Source organism: Urocampus carinirostris, chromosome 20 (genome assembly GCF_059441175.1).
Source record: "Urocampus carinirostris isolate Australia breed hairy pipefish chromosome 20, RoL_Ucar_1.0, whole genome shotgun sequence".
In the NCBI taxonomy this organism is placed as follows: domain Eukaryota; kingdom Metazoa; phylum Chordata; class Actinopteri; order Syngnathiformes; family Syngnathidae; genus Urocampus; species Urocampus carinirostris.
This window is the reverse complement of record NC_142368.1, coordinates 607,016-626,718: the sequence shown is the minus strand read 5'-3', so window position 1 is coordinate 626,718 and position 19,703 is coordinate 607,016. Positions and strand designations below refer to the sequence as shown.

Genomic DNA, 19,703 nt, shown 5'->3' with positions numbered 1-19,703 from the left:
TTGTTGAGGAAATTGCCCCTCCCCCGCTTCTCGTGTGACTTTCCCTAATTTCTTGCTTTCTATTCATGGTCCAAATGTCAAGTGAGCAGCGGGACGGCCTCCATAAGTTCTCGGTTTCCGAGAGAGCGAGCGAGAGAGAGAGAGACTCTCGCGACCTGTCCCACGAGTTTATGGCCGGCTCCCGCCATCCCATAATAGGCCCGCCCGCATACTAGGCATGCCTCGGAGAAGTCGCTCCACGCCCCTCCCTGCCTTTCTTTTCAAAGCGGACAATTAGGTGCGCAAACGATGGCCTCCGGGCCACGCCCGGCCCATCGGGCTTCTCTTTCCGGCCCGCCAAACCAAAGCGGTGGAAATAGAAGGATAATATATCGGTCATTTAAAAAAAACGTTTTTTGCGGCCTGCGATGGAACTACTGCTACAGTATAACTACAACAGAAATATCAAATCAGAAAACTTATGAAAAACACAACGACGGTAATATTACAAAAGTACAAAAGTAAGACTGCAAAAATACCTCAATGGAAATACTACTGCAGAAATACAACAGTAACAAAGAAATATAAAAATCCTATTATAGAAATATTACAACGGAAATACAACTACAGTAATATTACAAAAGTACTGTGGAAATGACACAAACCTACTACTGCAGGAATACTACAGATATACTATAACAATAATACTATACACAAAAAAAACCACCACGGAAATATTACTACAGGAAAAACTACAACAAATACTATGGAAATACTACAAATTTGAAACTTCTTGTAATACTACTGCAAAAATGCTATCTATCTAGATACTCTATATAACACGCTACAGTATTAGCACGTCACATTGAGTATTTGTATATTGTATTCTTTTTGCTTTATTATTGTATTGTTGCTGGAAATGTGAATTTCCCAAAGGGGATGAAGAAAGTATCTATCTACTGAAATATTACAAATTAAAAACTACAATAGTACTGCCAAAATAATACTGAAATATTATAACAATAAAACTACAGTAATACTAATTTAACTACATTAATGTTGCAAAAATGCTGAAATAAATAGTACAAAAATAATGTTGATAAAACACTCCAGAAATACTACACAATTTTGACTGCAGAAATACTACCAAAATGCCAGGAGAATACAACTACAGTAATACTAAAAAACTAAGAATCAAAATGAGTGCTTTAAACGGGGTCCTCATATGTAATTGTAATGTAAATGCATTTCTATAGCGCTTTTCAAGTCCATGAAGAGCTCCCAAAGCGCTTTACAATGTGCTTCACACTTACCCATTCGCAGAGCTGATGTTAGTGGCTAACTTTAGCGGCTATCAAAAGCCCAGTAAAAGATTGCAAAAGCAAAGCAAAATTTTTCAAGCATCAGGACCCGGAATGACGGAACTCAGCGGCCAAGTGGCTAACATAGGTGGCTAGAGAAGGAAACATGTTATTTCATGACATCCATTTCAAAAGAAACGTCAAGAAATGAAAAAGTCTAGGTCTCCGGGACGGGCCCCTCGACCCCCGACTCCAAATAGTCGCCCACCTCTCGATGAGACTGTGCAGTAGCTTAGTTTTTGTAACTGCCCTGCGAAAATATAATCAATATTTCAGTCCCTCGCCTAAATCACTTCTGAATGTTTTGCGGGTAGGCGAGCCCCCGCAGAGAGAGCCCCGAGACCCCCGCGGAGACGGAGGCCGACCTGGACTGGTACCAGAACACCCTGGAGGAGGTCCTGACCTGGCTGCTGTCGGCCGAGGACGCCCTCCAGGTCCAGGACCGAGTCTCGGACCACGTGGAGGCCGTCAAGGAGCAGTTCCACACGCACGAGGTCGGAACTGATTTCTTGCCCTCTGCGTTTTTTTTTTTTTTTTTTTTTTTTGGGTCCTTCTGTTGGGTTATTTTTGGTCATTTTTTAGGTGGTTTGGTCATTAGTCAATTCGTCATCTGGTGTTTTTGTTTCTTTTTGGGTCATTTTTCAGTAATTAATCATTTTTTAGTTCTAATAAATCATTTTTGGGGGGTCCTATTTTTGCTCATTTCCCTGGGTCATTTTTCTGTCGCTTTTTGTTGTTTTTCCTGATATTTTTTGAGTCATTGGTCATTCTTTCAGTTATTTTCTGTTGTTTTTTTGCTCGTTTCTGGTCTTTATTGGTAGTTTTTGGTCTTATGTGCTTGGTTTTTCAGTTGTCTTTTTTGGTCATTTTTGTTTGTCGTTTTTATTTTGTATTTTGGGGGTCACTTTTTAGGTCATTTTGGTTCTTTTTTGGGTGTTGTTTTGTAGGTTGTTTGCTTTTTTGTGTGTCTTAGGTCATGTTTTTTGGTCATTCTCGTATATATTTCAAAATATTCCCATGTGTTTGAGACTCCGCCGGGACCGAGGAAAGCCCGGGGTTCCTGCCAGGATCCTGACCCTTTCGCGAAAAACCCTTTTTCAGGACTTCATGATGGAGCTGACGGCCCACCAGAGCAGCGTGGGCAAGGTCCTGCAGGCGGGCAACCAGCTGATGGCTCAGGGCAACCTTTCGGAGGAGGTGGAGGACGAAATCCGAGAGCAGATGAGTCTCCTCAACTCGCGCTGGGAAAGTTTGCGCGTGGCCAGCATGGACCGGCAAGCCAGGTCAGAAAACCTTTTTTAATTTCACCTTTTTAAAAAAATTTAATTTATTTCTAACCGTCCGGGTGGGCACCACCTCCTTGACCTCGGAGACATTTTCCAGGAATAAAAAGAGAAATTGGAAATGACAAGAAAAAAGAAAATGAGGATAAGTTAAATAAAAAATAAGGAAAGGGGACATAAAGTACAGAAAAACAGTAGAAAAAAAAAGAAAAGGGAAAAGACATGCGGAAAATCAAATAAAAAGAGTAAAGGATTAAAGAAAAATAAATAAAAAAAGAACTAAAGGGAGGGAAAAAAAGGAAGAAAAATAAATAAGGGATTAAAGAAGAAAAAAATCAAAAAGGGAAAGGACAAATGAAATGAGAAAGAAAAAATATAGAAAAAGAAGAAAAAAACGACAACAAAAGACTTTCCAGGACAGTAAACAATTGCCCAAGACAGTTAAATATAATCTTATCTTGCCTATGTGTCGAAAAAGGTCTCTTTTTATTTTGAAAATCTGTTTCACAATTCTGATGATGCACTTAAAGTCTACAGGCACTCCCTTAAAAATATTTGCTCATTTATCCGTTTTTTTTCTTATTTTCCTCTTTTAAGACATTCGTATCCTCTACTTTGTTCTCAATGAGAAAATTCTAATCCTTATTTCAGGCTCCACCAAGTTCTGATGGAGCTCCAGCAGGAGCAACTGCAGCAGCTTTCCGATTGGCTGACAGGGACGGAAGAGCGAATCCGAAAGATCGAGACGGCGCCCCCTGCCGACAGTTTCCCAGAATACGAGCGACGCGTTCGGCGCCATCAAGTAAACCCCGCCGTCGGCGAACGAAACGTCCGAAATGTCCGTAAACCGATTCTAACCCGTCCCGACGGCAGGAGCTTCAGAGCGACCTGGAGGCGGAGCAGGCCAAGGTCAACTCCCTGACGCATATGGTGGTGGTGGTGGACGAGAACAGCGGGGAGAGCGCCACCGCTGCCTTGGAGCTGCAACTGCAAGTCAGTCCCCTTTTCCGTGCAAATTTCAAATCAACTTTGGTTACATCAACTGCTAGTCATGCCACAGTCATCGCCGTTAGCTTCGGGCATTGCGATGGGTCGCCAAAACAAAGTGCTCGAAATCTATAAAACGGTTACATCAAAAAAGGGGTTTTTTTTTTGGGTGCCAACTTTTTGTTGTCTAAACAAAAATCATGCTACGGAAATACTACAAAAATCTTACGTGATTATTCAAAAACGAAATATTAAATGTTGTGCTTTAAAAGTATACTCTTTTCTTTCATTCTGAAAAGAAAAAAACATATAAACATTAAATCATTACTACGACACTAGATATCAAATTAAGTGCTTTAAAAACCTACTATTTTGCTTTTATTTTGAAACTAAAACACACTAAAGAAATACTAAAAAATACGAATACAGTAACACTAAAAGACAAAAATATGTTACAGAAATACTCAAAAAATACGACCACTGTAATATAAAAAAAATACCAAACAAAAATAAAACTCAGCAAATATTACTATAATACAAAAATACTGCTCCAGAAATACAACTACAATAATACTAAAGAAATACTACATAGAAATGCTACAAAAATATTATGAAAATATTACAACAATACTAAAATACTAGAAAAATACCACCACGGTGATACTACAGAAATAATACAACACATGCTACAAAAATATTACAACAGAAATGCTACAAAAATGACAGTGATATTGCCAAAATACTACAAAAATACTTTTGTGCAAACGTTACCATCATACTATAAAGAAATGATGCATAAATGAAATCTAATGCTTTAAAACAAATTTCATGCTGTAAAGAAATAAAACCTTTAAAAATACTATGACCGTAATACTATAATTTAAAAATGATTGCAGAAAATGTTGGGTCTAAAACGACCACTGAAGTGTGGGAGGGCTATGAAAGTGAGCTAACTCTAGAAGGAAATTCAGGTAGAGACAGGAAGACTAAGACGCCAAAAGGGAACATCAAACTGATTAGAAATATACACCTTGAGTAAATACGTTTAAGCCTACTTTACAGAAATATTACGAAATGACTACAAAACTATTCTGAAAACGATGACAGTAAAACTAGACTAAAAAAACACTATGAAAAACATACTACCCCAAAAAATAAAACTAAATGAAGTGATCCTACTCGTTCGTCTATGCGTCTTATTTCGGAACTGTCCTGGAGTGCGGCGGTGGCGTCTGTAGTCGGTATCGGTGGCTGTTTGCCGGATCTCCCATTTCTTCTCATTTTGCGTCGTTTGCCTTCAGTCTTTGGGCGAACGCTGGGCCGCCGTCTGTCGCTGGACCGAGGAGACGTGGCACAGACTCCAGGAGCTCTTCCTGCCGTGGCAGCAACTGATTTCCGACCAGGTACGGAAAACCGCCGAGCCGGCCCGCGGTTTCCCTTCTGGGGCCCCCTGACCGTCTCTCCTGTGCCGTCCGCAGAGTTTGTTCCGAACGTGGTTGGAGGAAAAAGAAGGGGCCTCGCGTCGAGCGCCAACCGACACTTTGCGGGATCGCGCTCGGCTCGACGCCGAAGCGCGCCAGTTAGCGGTAAGTCGAGGAAGAGCTCCCGCTAGAGGCCACCTTTGGTATTTTCCGCATTCGAAGTCGCAGGTTTTTTTTCAAAGGGTGCCACTTGTATCTGCTTTTTCCCTTTTTCATTACCCTATTGTCCATTTTTTTTCATGCGAATTATACCTACATTGGATATTACCGAATCTTACTGCGATATGTATTCTGTGTAGCACTATTTAGTTACTCTATATAACACGCTACAGTGGGCATTTGCACGTCACACTGGGTATTTGTATATTGTATTCTTCTTGCTTTATTATTGTATTGTTCTCAGCTCAGGGATGCTGCTGGAAATGTCAATTTCCCAAAGCGGATGAATAAAGTATCTATCTATCTATCTATCTATCTACTCCGGTGTAACGTTTTCTTTCTAATTACCGTGTTTTGTAAACTATAATCTGCAGTTTTTTTCATGGTTTTGTTGTGGTGCGACTTATACTCTGGTCCGAGTTTTATATGTCTTTTCCATTTCGAATATCATATTTTCCAGACTATAAATTGCAATATTTTTTCATGCATTTGCAGGGGTGCGACTTATACTCCGGTGCGACGTTTTCTTTCTAATTACCGTGTTTTGTAAACTATTAATTTGCAGTTTTTTTCATGGTTTCGCTGTGGTGTGACTTATACTCTGGTCTGAGTTTTATGACTTTTCCATCTTAAATACCATATTTTCCACATTATAAATCATTTTCTTTTTCATGCTTTTACAGGGTTGGGGACTTAAACATGCTTTTCCTTAATTATCTTTTCCAGCCAATAAGTCATTTTTTATTTTTAAAGTTTGGCCACAGGTGCTATTTTACTCCGTTGCGACTTATATCTGTTTTTTCCTTCCTCATTTTTCGGCCGGTGCGACTTTTATGAAAACTTCCCAGGAAATCGCTATCCGTTTTCAAGGCCCGGGCATGAGTAGGCCGTCTCGATGGTCGGGAAGGAATTTCGCGACACGGAACCGCCTGAGAACCGAAAGTATGCATCCGGTCCCCGACCCACACTGATTCTGACCTCCCCGACTTAGATTCTCAAAGAGGACGTAGAAGAAAAGGGCGAGACGCTGAAGCGACTTTCCGAGGCCAGCCGGGACGTCGCCTCGCTCCTGCAGAGCCGGCATGCCGCGGCCGCCCTGGAGTCGGACACGGAGGATCTGTCCCATCGCTGGGAAAAACTGGTCCAGTCTCTGGAGGATCTTTCCTTCCGGCTGGCGGAAGCGGAGGCCGAGATGGACGGAGGGGGAGTCGTGACGACCGTGGCCGCGGAAGATGAGCAGGATCTGGCCCCGCCCAAGAAACGACTCCTGGAGACGGATAAGGAAGTCAGGAGAGCGTAAGTCGGCAAATGTGTCAAAGTCGAGGCTTTTAATCTGGCCGGCCGAAGAAAAAGACAACTAGGGTCCATAACAATATGCAAATTGTGTGCATACATGTTTTCTAATGGATACGGTCGTTTTCAGGAGCTTCGGTATTCATGGCACTATAATGCGATCAAATCGAATGCCTTTTCATAAGTCATCTATATCACTGGTCGTCTAATGGCTAGGGTTCCGCACTCTCACTACTGCGATCCCTGTTGTAGCCAATGTTTTGCGAATGTGATATTTTTCATTTTTTTCATTTAATCATTTATTTTTCAACTTCTCATCTGCCTAAATGCGCTGTGTGATCATGAGACCGCTAGGTATATAGATGACATCAGAAAAGGCATTTGAATACCAGTGATGAATTTTAGACTCGGCGTAAGGGTTATACACGACTACAATTAATAGGATAGTAGAGCAATAACATTAAACACAAACACTAAAGTGGCCTTTTTAAATTTCGCAGGTTGGAAAATCAACTTTGCGAGCATCTGAGCTGGATCCAAAAGTGGAAAGCGTCCACTCAATCGGTCGCCTCCGCTCCACCGGACCAGACGTCGGATTCCCGAGAGCTGAAACAGAAACTCCAGGTAGGTCTGAACATACAGTATCTTGCAAAAGTATTGAAGGGCAGATTTATGCAACTAATAGTTCCTCCTTAGCTGTGTATGCCTTGAGGTCTTCCAATGCGATCGTGGCCCTCTTGGTTGCTTCTCTGAATTGTTTTCTCCTCGTTTGGCTTGAATGTTTAGAGGAACGGCCAGGTCTTGGTAGTTTTGCTGTGGCTTTATGTGCTCTCCATTGAAATATGATTCCATGCGCAGTGCTCTGAGAGATGCGTACATTTTCTTGTATCCCATTCCTGCTTTGGAAATTTACAAAACTTTATCCCTGGCTGGCGTTTTCTTTGGTCTTCATCATGCTGTCTGTTCTCATTTGTCTGCTTTCACAGACCTCTGAGCCCATCACAGCCTTTAAAATCCATTTTAAAATTAGATTGAATGCGCTCTGTCATTTAGGTCAATATTGGATCATTCAGAAGTGATTGGGGAACTTTTGGAGTCAATAGGCTGATCTGAGAAAACGGGGGGGCCGGCAGTTTTCAATATATTTTTGGTCGTAAATTTAATATAAAATGGTTAAATCATTTGGTTCCATTTCACGATTGTGTCTCACATGTTGATTCTTAGAACATATTTTTTTATTTTTTTAGCCTTAAGTTTGAAGCCTGAAATGTGGCAATATGACAAAAAGTTCTTGGATTGGGGGAGGGGGCATTACTCTTGCTATGTCCTTCATACCCTTCTCATCTTTGTAACCCCGGCCCTGTTTTTTTGCCTCTTTTAGACTCAGGAGGAGGAACTGGAAGCTCAAGAATCGGCCATGACACAAGCAATCCTGGAAGGCGGAAGCCTGTCGGAGCAACTGGAGAGAGGTGGCTCATCCAACCGGAATCTTTGGCTAAAATCCATTTCTGAAAAGTCGCCTTCTACCTCCAGAGGGCGCCAACGCAGACACCGTGCGGGCGGACGTGGTCCGGATCCGGATGGAAATGGAGGCCTGTCGGAAGGAACTGGAGGCGGCCCGACACCGCGTGGACGCTCGGATCGGGTCGGAGGACTTGGCGGGACTGGAGCGGGTCTTGGGTGAAGTGGAGCGATGGATGGACTCTGTTGGTGACCTAGAAAAAGGGGACGGGGGAGAACTCAGGAGTTGGAGCGAAGAATGTCATGTAAGAGCTTGATCGGTTTTCTCTGCTGCCATCGACGAATTTGATTTTTAAAAAACACATTTTTTACCGTATTTTCCGGACTCTAAGTTGTAAAATATATATTTAACGAGGAAAAAGTCGCACTGGAGTATAAGTCGCAATCCCAGGCCAAACTATGAAGGAAAGGCTAGTCTGGAAGTCTACCTGTCCACTCACCGTATTTATTCTAGGGGCAGCAACAGTTATTTTGATCATTGGTGAGACACGTTTTTAATTGGCTCCTCTTTATTCAAATATTGAAGTTTTGGAGGTTGGAGTGTCGCCTCTTCGTACGCAGTTTGGATGCTACGGATAAAAATATTACAATTTTGTGTTGGGGACAATAACAAGCTTAGGGACAGCTCTTGGATTTTTGTTGATCCTTGGGCTGAAGAGGGGCTAGACGAACCTCTTTAGGAAAAAAAAAATCATGAGTATTTTATACCGATCGCGTCAACTGATGTGTTTCAATCATAAATGGAGATTTCTAACGTGCATCTAGCTTTTCACCGACATGAGGTTTGAAGTGTCCTTCCTGTCCTAGGATATCTGAATTAGGGGTGGGTGGATGGATCCAAATATCGATATTATTGATACTGAGCAAGTATTCGAATCAAATCGATACTCTTTACCTGGGATCGATACTTAACGCCCCTGACCATTTCCTCAAAGAGCCGCTTATATATGTGGAGTCCTCTCAGATAGGATGCATTCTGCCTTTTCGTTTTACCTGTGGCGTTCCACAGGGCTTCGTACTTGGTCCCCTCCTATCCATTTTTTCCAGCCCGTTCTCGAGTCTTCTTCAATTTCCTCAAGCTGAGGTTTTTGATTTTTTTTCCTTGCCCGTTGTAGGTTTCAGATCGGGGCATGCTGTCATGGTGGTCTGGGCAGCCCTTTGAGACTTTTTGTGGAAAAGGGCGTCACAAATAGACTTGACTTGACTTGGACGGATCGAAAAAAGTGCACACAATAAAAATCCAAGTGTTTGTCAAAAAACAAAAATATCTGAATATATACTATACACCTGCAAATATATGATTGTTTTCCTACCCCTCTTCCAAAGATCGTATTGCATTTGCACTTATCTCACTAAGAAGGAAAACAAAATATAATATTATGCGTTGCAATTTTTTTTATCCGTTGCTAGTACGACTACATTATATTTTGACACCATTGCGTTTCCTGTTGGTAAATTTTTGGCAATAGCGAGCCCCGTAGCTGCACAAAGTGTAAAAACCTGGAATTGAAATCGCTTATGCGTGTATTTTAGTCCCAACTAGTCGCCCTGGATGCCATGAATACACAGCTGGAGCGGATGTGCGCCGACGCGGAGTCGGCAACTTATCTAAAAGACAAGGCCGCCGCGGTGACGGAACGTCGCAGCGCCACCTACGAGCGATTGAGGAGAAAAGAGGAAGAGGTCGTCCGAGGTAAGCCTTCGGGGTGCTTAAAATCTTTGAAATTGCTTGAAATTGAAGCCCTTCCTGTAAAAGTGGCCTAAAATTCCAATCCGAGACGTATCCAAAGTCAATCCAACACTCTGAAATCAGATTCAGATTCAGATCTACTTTATTGTCATTCTAGTACACGTGTATACAGAACGAAATGTCGATGCATCTGACCCCCACAGTTTCCTTGAATGTACAGATATAAATAAAGTTGTATTGTATTTTGGCTACGTATAGTATTTTACCATAGTGCCGATAGTGCAAGAAGAGTAGCTAACCAGATGTGCAAAATGGGCAGTCAGGTTAACAAGTCAGGTACACAGTAACATTAACACTGTAACAATAACGCTGTAATTACAATAGTGCAGAGAGCAATGTGCAAGGAGTGGCAAGCTATAAAAAACTGCCAGTAGTGCAAAAAGTCAGATTAGCAGCCGTTTAGATTTAAGTTAACTATATGTTAGATTGACCATTTAACAGTCTAATGGCCAGGGGGACTAGACTATTGCGGAGCCTGGTGGTCCTGCACCGCACACTGCAGAACCTCTTCCCAGAGGCTAGCAGAGTGAACAGTCCATGATGGGGGTGAGAGGGGTCCCCGGTAATGTTCTTAGCATGGGATAGGCAGCGCTTCTGGCCAATGTCCTGAATGGAGGGAAGTGTAGTCCCGATTATTTTCTCTGCTGTCCTCGTTACCCTCCTCACACTACCCCAGTCGGTAAACATCACTGCAAGTGCTACTCATGTTGAATAATATAAACACATGGAAGGCTTTTTATTTTCGCCTGAATTATTTTTTGCAATCAAATGCCTACAATTCAGTGTAGCATGGGCAGCTAGGCTATAAAACTGGTGAGACAATCGCTTGAAGCCTAATCTGGTACCTTGGCAAACATGGTCACCATCTGAACAATTAAACATGAGTACGTTACACATTTTTCTAAGATGATGTCTAGGCATTTCTTAAAGTGGCCATCTTGGGACGACTATTCCACAGCCCTTAAAAGTTTGCATTTGTGTATTTTACGCTGGCCAATTTTTAGACGTTGTGAAAGAGTTGTAAACAATTGACTTTTCTTCCCAAAAATCAACCAGTAGCGAATACAATCCCGAATTGCCTATCCACTCTTATTAGAATACAGATAAATAAATTCTATACATACATGTTGGAAATGTTATTGGCTAACCAATGTGTCAATCGTCATTTGATTTGATGACTACTGGCTAAATTCTGAGCTACAGGAGGCGATCTCTGTTTGAACTTTGTAGAGATACGAAAAGATTTGCTGTTTACGTATGCCGTTCTCGAGCCTGCGTGTGCATTTATAAAGACAAATGAATTGAAGCGGTCGATAAAATTGGATCGGCGCAAATTCCTTTCTTTCCATTCGTAAGAAAGAAAAAGAAAAATGATGAGCTCCACCACATGAACCTTTTGTAACTTGAGACGCGTCCACCTCAGGCTCAGGTGTGTGCTCGCATTCCTTCTAGGTTGAAGGGAAAAAGATGGATGAGAGGCATGTGTTGTTGGAAATAGGAATTCTTCCTTTTACAGTGTTGGAATTCAACTAGCAAAATGTAGCGTTTACTAAATTGTTGGAATGAGTTATCTGACTCCATTAACCAAACGCAACCTCCATTCACCCAACAATTTATGCACGCTCGTTTCTTGAGGCAAAAATGAACAGGAAAGCCGACATTTGCACACGGGGGGCGGATTTATTTTCCCTAACAATTTAACTAAGTGTACTCCATCGAAGACGGCCGAAGTGACGTTGGCGTCTGTGGGAAGCCTTCTTCTGAAGTCCTTTAGCTTTCTCCTATTGGCCCACGTCTCCCCGCAAGATGGCATGCCGGCTCCTCCCATGGCCTTCACAATCTCATAGACGAGCCATCTTGATGTCTGGCTTCCTCAAAACAACCCCGGGCCTTTCTGCGTCAACAGCGTCCGGGTGTGCTGATGATCTTATCAGCAGTATGTCCCGTTCTTGTAAACAACCTCTTCCACCACTTATGCCTGCCCTGAACTTTCACTGCTCATTGAATGAAGGCACAGTCAGTCAATAACTATAGCATTAAACTCAAGAAATGTAACTTGTATTTAATTGTATAAAATCCTTTATAGTCAAATGTATAAAATCCTTCAATAGTGTTAGGGATTAAATATCACAATGTACCGTTTACCAAATTGTTCGAATTAGTTAACTGACTCCGTTAACCAAACACAACCTAGATTCACCTAACAATGCGCGCTCGTTTCTTGATGGAAAAATGAACAAGAGACCGGCATTTCCACACGGGGGCAGATTTAATTTCTTAAACAATTTAACTAAGTCAACTCCATCGAATATATGGTTGAATTAGCTGAATTAGTGTCGCTCGAGTCTCTGCTAAGTCTCTTGTCTGGATATTCTATTTTCTTCCTCGAGCTGGTGTTCCGGCTCCGCCCATGAGCGTGCCAGGAAAACCCCCATGTGGGGTCAACCCCCTCGCCTCGATGTCTGGAGAAACTCAAAATGGCAGAGCGTTATCAAAACAATGCCTGACGTCTTGTTGTCAAAATTCCCCAGCCAAAACATTCCGAATTTGGAACAGCGTGACCTGAAGCCCACTCTGTGAAAATCTTCATTGCACTCGATAAATGTAACTTGTATTTAATCATATAAAATCCTTTATAGTCAAATGTATAAAATCCTTCACTAGCCATTTTAGAAAATGGATGAAATCCTGACAAGAAAATGTTGTGCTAAGCTGGAGAAATCGGGCACAGTCCTGATGACCGGGTGCAGCTCACCCATTCAAGCCTTTCGTTGAAAACGATCTGACGAAAGAAAATGAAAAATGGATCGGAGAGGTAAAAGAACGATCATGACCGTGATGATCATCTACGATGCACGAGGTTTCGAATACGTTTTAAACCGGTGCTAATTATGTCACGGTATGCGTCGGCGGTTGAATAAAACTTGCTTATTTGTTGATAGAAGAAGTGACGAGATCACATTTTCAAGCAAGTCTATTAGCCACCTCGGTGTCACATTTTCTTGTACAATTTGAGAAGCCATATGAACCCCATGAGTGCAAAAGTTTAGCTACCCCCAAGTTTATTCCTTGCGCTGCCCCCTTGTGTTGAAAACGCTGTGTGCATTTTGCAGCTTTGGGGGTTTTGGAGGCTCAAAGTCTGGTGATGGAGGGTCTGGAGGCCAGGCTGGCCTCATTGAGGCGAGGGATCCACGACGTCCAAGGAGCCGAGGCCGCCGTGCAGCGGGCCCAGGTGGGTGACGCTTCCAAAACTCTACTACTACTTTACGGGATCCTAGCTCAAATCGCTTGTGTCGGGGTTCGTACGGGTGCTTGAAATCCTTAAACGCTTGAGTTTTAATGCACTGTTCTTCCCTTTTTTCCTTTCTGGAAATGACTTCATTTTGTAATGTTTGTTGCAACGTGATTGAAAAGGGAAAATAAACATGAAAATACGGGAAAAAAAACCACAAATAATTTTAACCAAACGCTGCGTTAATTTGTCCGCGGATTTGTGATCGGCACTCTCTGTTCCTCGATTGTACTCATTCAAACGCCGCTCTCGTGCTTTTCTATTATTTCTTGCTTTGTTTCAAATGTCATTATTCTTTTTTTTTTATCACTTAAGGCGAATGTTACAAGAAGTCACAAAAAGGAGGTACTAATAAAATGCGACGAAAAACAAAGGTGTTGCAAAATCCTGGTACCCCACAGGTAATACCCAGTATGTGTAATCAGGTGCCTTGTGGCAGGAAGCGCTTGTGCAAACTGGACCCAGTTGATGGCGGTCTCTAGTGGCAGACTCTGGGACTGCTCCTGAACTGCATTTTTAAGATTTTTGTCAAATAAAACTGGTATGCCGATATTTTGCTGCATCCAGGTGCTCTTATAATGACTTTTTCCCCCGAGATTACTGCGTTTTTCTATCCGGCATCGGAATGCAGCTCAGTCTGAGCTGTTGTTTTGGTGGGAAGGTGTGGGAATGGGGGGTGTTCGAGGAGGGGGCCTCTGGGGTGGGGGGCGTGGTCCCCAGTGAGGGAGTTGCCAGATCCCGGGCACAAAAATAAAGTCCTTGAATCGCGGGCCAAATGTGCGTGGTTCGTACGTGTGCTTGAAATCCTCAAATGCTTCAATTCGAATGTTGTGTTTTCAAGCTCAGGAAATCTCTTACATTTTGGGTAAAGTGCTTGACATTGTTGCCTTGGCCGTGTTTCTTCAAAAGACCAGGCAATACATAAACGTTTTTAAAAGTGCAGGAAAATACGACTCGCCTGCTCTCGGTCGTTATGGCGTTGTCATGTGAAGCGCCATCGCCCCTTACTGGTCACTCGCAAGAGGACGGCTCTATTTAGGAGACCGGCGCCTCAGACTTTTTGTCTTTGAATGATATTTTATCAATCATCAAACTTTATAGACCCTGGAAATAATATTTACAGATCTACAAAATACAAAAACATGAACTATTTACAATTTGATTCCAACCCATTCAGACATGGATCCAAGCGCAAAAAAATCCAAATTAAATGAGAAAATATTTCAATTGAAAAAAAGTAAAACAAAAAGCAAAAATGAGTCCAAATTTGGCTGATTTTTCTGTTTTTCTTTTTGAATACTTTCTCTCTTTTTCGTCTTCCTTATTGAACTCCATTATTACCCACCACCTCTAGAGCCCTTCCCTTGTTTGTAAACACATGAAGGACGGCAGAATTCGTGTCAGTTTACAGCATCCCAAAGGCACAAAAAGATCCTAGATCATAGATAGGAACGGCTTAAAGTACATGCAAGCAGCAAGATAGCCACTTTCTTTTAGTCCAAAAAAGCAAAACATTCTTTTCATCTGCGCTGGATTTCTTCCTTTGACGGTTCTGGAAAAAGTAAAAAGTTGGCCTTGAAAGTGCTTGAAACCCTGTAACTATGCTGTCAATATGACGATAAATTCTTGCCGTTTAGGGTTTGTGCCTGGACATTGAAGAAACGCAGCGAGCGTCGCATCCCGCGGAAAAAGAAAGATGGGGTCTGTTGTCCGGTCGAGCCCGTGAGGAGTTGGGGGCGCTCAAGGGCCTCCTGGGAAACCTCAAGGACCATCAGGTACAGGTTTTCTCCGTTGAATTATTTCCGCACCCTAAACTTAAAATTGAATCAAAGGCTCATTTTTTTCAAGTCTTTAGCATTGATTGTATGCTCCCTGCCAAGACTCTCTCTCTTTTTCTCGCTCCCTCGTTCCCTTGATCTCTTGCTCTCTCTCTCTATAAATGTATTTATATGTATATATTATTCATCTTTTTCTCTCTCTTCCGCTCTTCTTTCTCTTTTCATGGCTTTCTCTCCATCTCTATTCATCTCTTCTCCCTATTACTTTCTCTTTCCTCTCTTCCTTCATTTCTTTATCTTTACTCTTTCTCTTTCTTTCTCTCATTCTTTTTTCTCTTTCTCATCTTCTCTCTATTTCTGTTCTTCTACTTCTTTCTCTCTCTCTCTTCCTCCTTATCTTTTGCTCTCTCTCGCTCTCTACTTAATACTTTATATTTCTCTCTCTCTCTTCCTCTTTCTTTCTTTTTCTCATTTTCTATATCCCCACATGTTTTTTTTCTTTTTCTCTTTATTGTTCACTCAATTTCTTTCTCCCTCCTCTCTTCTTCCTTATCTTTTGCTTTGCTCCTGATTTCTCTCCCTCTTGTTCTCTCTCTCTCGTTCTTTACCTAGTACTTTATATTTCTCTCTCCCTCTCCCTCCCTCCTTTCTTTTCCTCATTTCCTATATCCCCCTATGTTTCTCTTTTTCTCTTTATTGCTCTCTCTTTCTCTCTTTTTTTGCCCTTCCTCGTTCTTTCTGTCTCGTTCTCTCTTTCTCTTCTTCCGTGCCGTCTGAGATATAATAAAACGGTCTCTTTTCAGTAAGCCTAGGGAGCCGGAAATCCCGTCGGCCCTTTAGTCGTGGCGGGAATTCGACTCTGAATCCGAAGTGTCCCATCGATAAGATGCGTTTTTTTGTCTCTGTCCCGTCCGCCGTTTCCTTTTTAGTCCAGAAGTTACGAACTGGAAGGATGGCTGCGGGGCGTCCACGAGCTTTTGTCCCAGGACCGCCAGGAATTGACTCCATGCCAGGTTCGTCAACGTTTTTCCGGACCGATACCGATCATTATTATTAAGGGAGGCCCTTAACCCGTGTTTGGAATTCGTTTTGCCGAAAAAGCTTCAAAATCAGCGTAAGAAATTTTGAATCGCACTAAAAGAAACCCAGAATATTTCAATAAGAATTTCAACACGACTCAAAAATGTTTATACAACCCAAATGTCTTCAAGCAAAAAGTGTGGTCACTCCTGTTTCTGAGCCACATTGAGGAGCTCGTGTTACGGTAGCAGCTAATCGGTCAGCTTTCCGCTTTAGCATGCTTTTTATGCTTTTTCTCCATCAAACACACTAACTGATGTTATGATAAGAGCTAATATTTCGGTCCCCACCTAAAACAAGTAAGCTGCACTTTTTCTCCTCATCACACGTACCTATCGGGGCGGCAGTAGCTCAGGAGGTAGAGCGCTCGTCTTGGGATCATGGGATCCCAGTTCGAATCTCGGCTCGTCCGTGTTACATGTCGAAGTGTCCTTGGGTAAGACACTGAACCCCTAATACCCCCAATAAGCAGGTTAGCGCCTTACATGGCTGCAAGGCCGCTATTGGGAAATGTGGAGCACATTGTAAAGCGCTTTGGGAAGTCATTGACTTGAAAAGCGCTATCGAAATGCAGATCGTCATATTCACTTACTTTTTGAAATCTCAATATTATCAGCAGTCTTGATTCGCAGGCACGTCGGGACTCGGGAGTTAGCGAAATGTTATCCTTCCCGCTTCATTGGCTCTGCCCACAGTTTCTTATCCAATAAGAAGGGACGGTTTTGCTTGCATCTGAGATAGAGGGACGGGGGGGATAAGGGAAAGAAAGCCTCTGCTGTATCTTAGCCTGAACGATGGGTCCGTCAAATCAAAAAAACGTTTTTGGGCAGGAGTACGTGAAAGAGATGGAGTCGGTGAAGGACGCGTTGAAGGTCATGGAGGAGAACGCGAAGGCTGTGCGGGCGGCCGCAGTACCGGGGTTGGCCACGTGGGGGCGAGACACCACAGAAGAGTTGGGGAGCCGCTTGGAATCGGCGTCGGAGAAGGTACGGACTTTTCCATCCTTTTACCGGTTCCGTCGTTTTGATCCCGTTGTCGTGGCTGTTGGTCAGTTGCTGAGGCTGCAGGGACGTTTGCTAGAGAGTCGCGAGAAGCAAGTGAATTTGAAGAAAGACTTGGAGGAGATGCGGGAATGGATGGCCCAAGTGGACGAGGAGTTCCTCATGAGGGACTTTGAGTACAAGAGTCCCGAGGAACTGCAAACGGCGCTCCGAGAAATGAAGGTACGTGGGAAGAAAGGTGAAGGGGAGTCCTTCACCCCAATGATTTTCTGGGCCGTGTTGATGACGTCAACAGAGGGCTCAAGAGGACGCGCTGCAGAAGGAAGTGAAGGTGAAGATCTTGAAGGACAACATCAAGATCTCCGAGAGCGGGAGCGGAGGAGAAGGTCTGAGGGAGCAGTTGGACGGCGTTCTGGCCAACTACCGCAAGCTCTGCGAGCGCCTCAAGAGCAAGTGTCGCACTCTGGAGGTCCAAACTTTTCTTTTGACTTTTTTTCTTCTCCCTTTTTCTCTTTTTTGACTTTTTCTAGTTTCTGCCTTTTATTGTTTTCCCATTTACATTTTGCCTCTTTTCTCCTTTGTCTCAATTTGAATGTTTTTTTCCCCTGTCTTTATTTTACATTTTATTTTGTTTTATCTTTTTACCTCTTTTCTTTTCCTATCCTCCCTTTTACTGTGTCTTTCTTCTCTCCCTTGTTCCTTTCCATTTTTCCCTTTTCCATTGTTTTTACCCTTTATTTTCGTCCCATTTTTTTTTTTTACTAGTTTTTGCTTTTTGTTCCCATTTTCATTTTGCCTCTATTTTCTCTCCTTTGTCTCCCTTTTACATCTTATTTTGTCTCATCTTTCTACCTCTTTTCTTTTTTCTGTTTTCGCTTTTTTTTTTTTTCTTTCCCATTTTCCTTTCCTTTGTTCCCTTCTCCATTGTTTTTACCCTTTTCTTTTCTTCCCATGTTTTTCTTTTTCTTTTTTTTTGTGTTCTCTTCTTGTCTTTCATTTTTTTCTTGTTTTCTCCTTTTCTTTTCTAAATGTTTACTTTTTTTCTTCTCAATATTTTCTCTTGATTTTCAAATTTATACATTTCCTCTTTTTTTGTTTTCCCTTTTTCTGTCCATATTCTTTTACTTTTTTCTTTCCACTTTTTGTTCTCTTTTCCCCCTTTTCCCATTTGAATTTTTTTTTCACCCTTCCACCTGCCCTTTTCTCATGCTACTCTATTGTTTTCTTCTTTTTTTTTCCTCAACTTTAAATTGCAATATATTCTACTGTGGTGTACCGTGCCATGCTAACGCTAACGCTAACGAACGCTGCAAAAACGTGCGTCTCCCGCAGGAGGTGTGGTCCTGTTGGACAGAACTGCTGCAATATTTGGAAGCGGAGGAAAACTGGCTCGACGCCCTGGAGGACAAAGTCCGAGCTTCCGAAAATCTGCCGGAGAACGCCGACGCGCTACGCGAAGCCCTGGAGGTGCTGACCCGCTCGCCTCCAAACCTAGCATCCGTTCCCGACTTCGGTCAAAGCGGCATCCTCAAATTTAAGAAGCGTCGGGATTTTTATTCATTATTTCTTAGACGACGCCGAAGAGAGCGTTCCGGTAGAGGGCTTCCGCGCTCAAATTTAAACGGCGTATACCTTGGGCCTGCGATCGGGACGAACCCCTCCCTCAAACGAGCATCGAAAATTGTGTCGCCACTGTCTTATAGGAAAGGGACGAGCGCTTCACAAAATGGAATCGGGGAAACTGAACTAGGATCGAAGCTTTCTTAAGCTTGAACCCGGCTGGACGTTCAAGGTCATACGTTAAGAGGAGGGTCGACCCGTCGGAACGCAAAATATCGAATGAACGATACACGGGAAGGGCACGGGTGACACTGTGACAGTAAACTGTAATACGGAACGATATATACCGGACCGAAGCCCGTCATCGGTCAGCGTTGCGCGAATATAGTCTTTGCTGACCCCTGCTGGATACCTTTGCACGCTGTCGAAAGACGAGACGTCGAGAAAAATGAAATAACCGTAACATTTTGTCCCGATGGCGTCTCGCCCGATGTCTATTAGCGCCTGGCGCTGCCGCGTCCCTCCAAAATGAGAGAAAAACCAGCGGGGGAACAAAGACATCCGTGCTTGTTTTTTTATAAGATCTAGATGAAAAAGCAGAACTGACCGCTCGTATCTGCTCCAGGATTTTGAGGACGTCCTCCGCCACCCGGCGGACAACCGGACGCAAATCGGAGAATTGGGACAGACGCTGGTGGACGGCGGCATCTTGGACGAGCTCATCGGGGAAAAAACCGAGGCCTTCCAATCCCGATACCAGCGCGTCAACCGGCAGGTGAGCGGACGCGTCGGGGAACGGCCGTCGTTTCCGCTGCGGAGAAGAGTGCCAGATCGCGACACCGGTGGGCCAATCGCGTTCATTCGCCATCGTTCCTCGCGGATTAAAGGAAACTTCGGCCTCTGACGTCGACGCCCACGAGGCGGATTTAGAAGTCCGGCATTTTTGGACAGCTAGCCCCCCCTGCTGTCCAATTGAGAACTAAGTTGAAATGGTGTCAGTGAATAGATTCGATTGTTGTCATGGGATATTGTTTGCCACCAAATTAGACACGGTCCTTTCTTGGCCTTTTTCTGGGAAATTTTGTGTCCGTTTTGGTTGTTTTACAGGAGGGGGGGGGGTGTTTTTGCTCACGTTTTTTCGTGTTGGTTTTAGTCTATTTTTTTGTCATTGGTGGTTT

General features: G+C 43.0%; 1 protein-coding gene across 1 annotated transcript in view; it reads left to right on the top strand.

Annotated features, from left to right (window-relative positions):
* utrn (utrophin) overlaps positions 1 to 19,703 on the top strand; it is a 138,944-nt gene that overhangs the window by 26,571 nt on the left and 92,670 nt on the right. Inside the window, exons 10-28 of the mRNA XM_088324441.1 lie at positions 1,655 to 1,834; positions 2,442 to 2,623; positions 3,275 to 3,425; positions 3,497 to 3,616; positions 4,912 to 5,013; positions 5,089 to 5,196; positions 6,242 to 6,546; positions 7,044 to 7,167; positions 7,925 to 8,012; positions 8,077 to 8,309; positions 9,598 to 9,757; positions 12,928 to 13,046; positions 14,744 to 14,881; positions 15,814 to 15,897; positions 16,795 to 16,950; positions 17,017 to 17,187; positions 17,261 to 17,434; positions 18,298 to 18,432; positions 19,151 to 19,300. Of these exons, the coding sequence (XP_088180567.1) occupies positions 1,655 to 1,834; positions 2,442 to 2,623; positions 3,275 to 3,425; positions 3,497 to 3,616; positions 4,912 to 5,013; positions 5,089 to 5,196; positions 6,242 to 6,546; positions 7,044 to 7,167; positions 7,925 to 8,012; positions 8,077 to 8,309; positions 9,598 to 9,757; positions 12,928 to 13,046; positions 14,744 to 14,881; positions 15,814 to 15,897; positions 16,795 to 16,950; positions 17,017 to 17,187; positions 17,261 to 17,434; positions 18,298 to 18,432; positions 19,151 to 19,300 (2,880 nt within the window). The remainder of the gene's footprint in view (positions 1 to 1,654; positions 1,835 to 2,441; positions 2,624 to 3,274; positions 3,426 to 3,496; positions 3,617 to 4,911; positions 5,014 to 5,088; positions 5,197 to 6,241; positions 6,547 to 7,043; positions 7,168 to 7,924; positions 8,013 to 8,076; positions 8,310 to 9,597; positions 9,758 to 12,927; positions 13,047 to 14,743; positions 14,882 to 15,813; positions 15,898 to 16,794; positions 16,951 to 17,016; positions 17,188 to 17,260; positions 17,435 to 18,297; positions 18,433 to 19,150; positions 19,301 to 19,703) is intronic.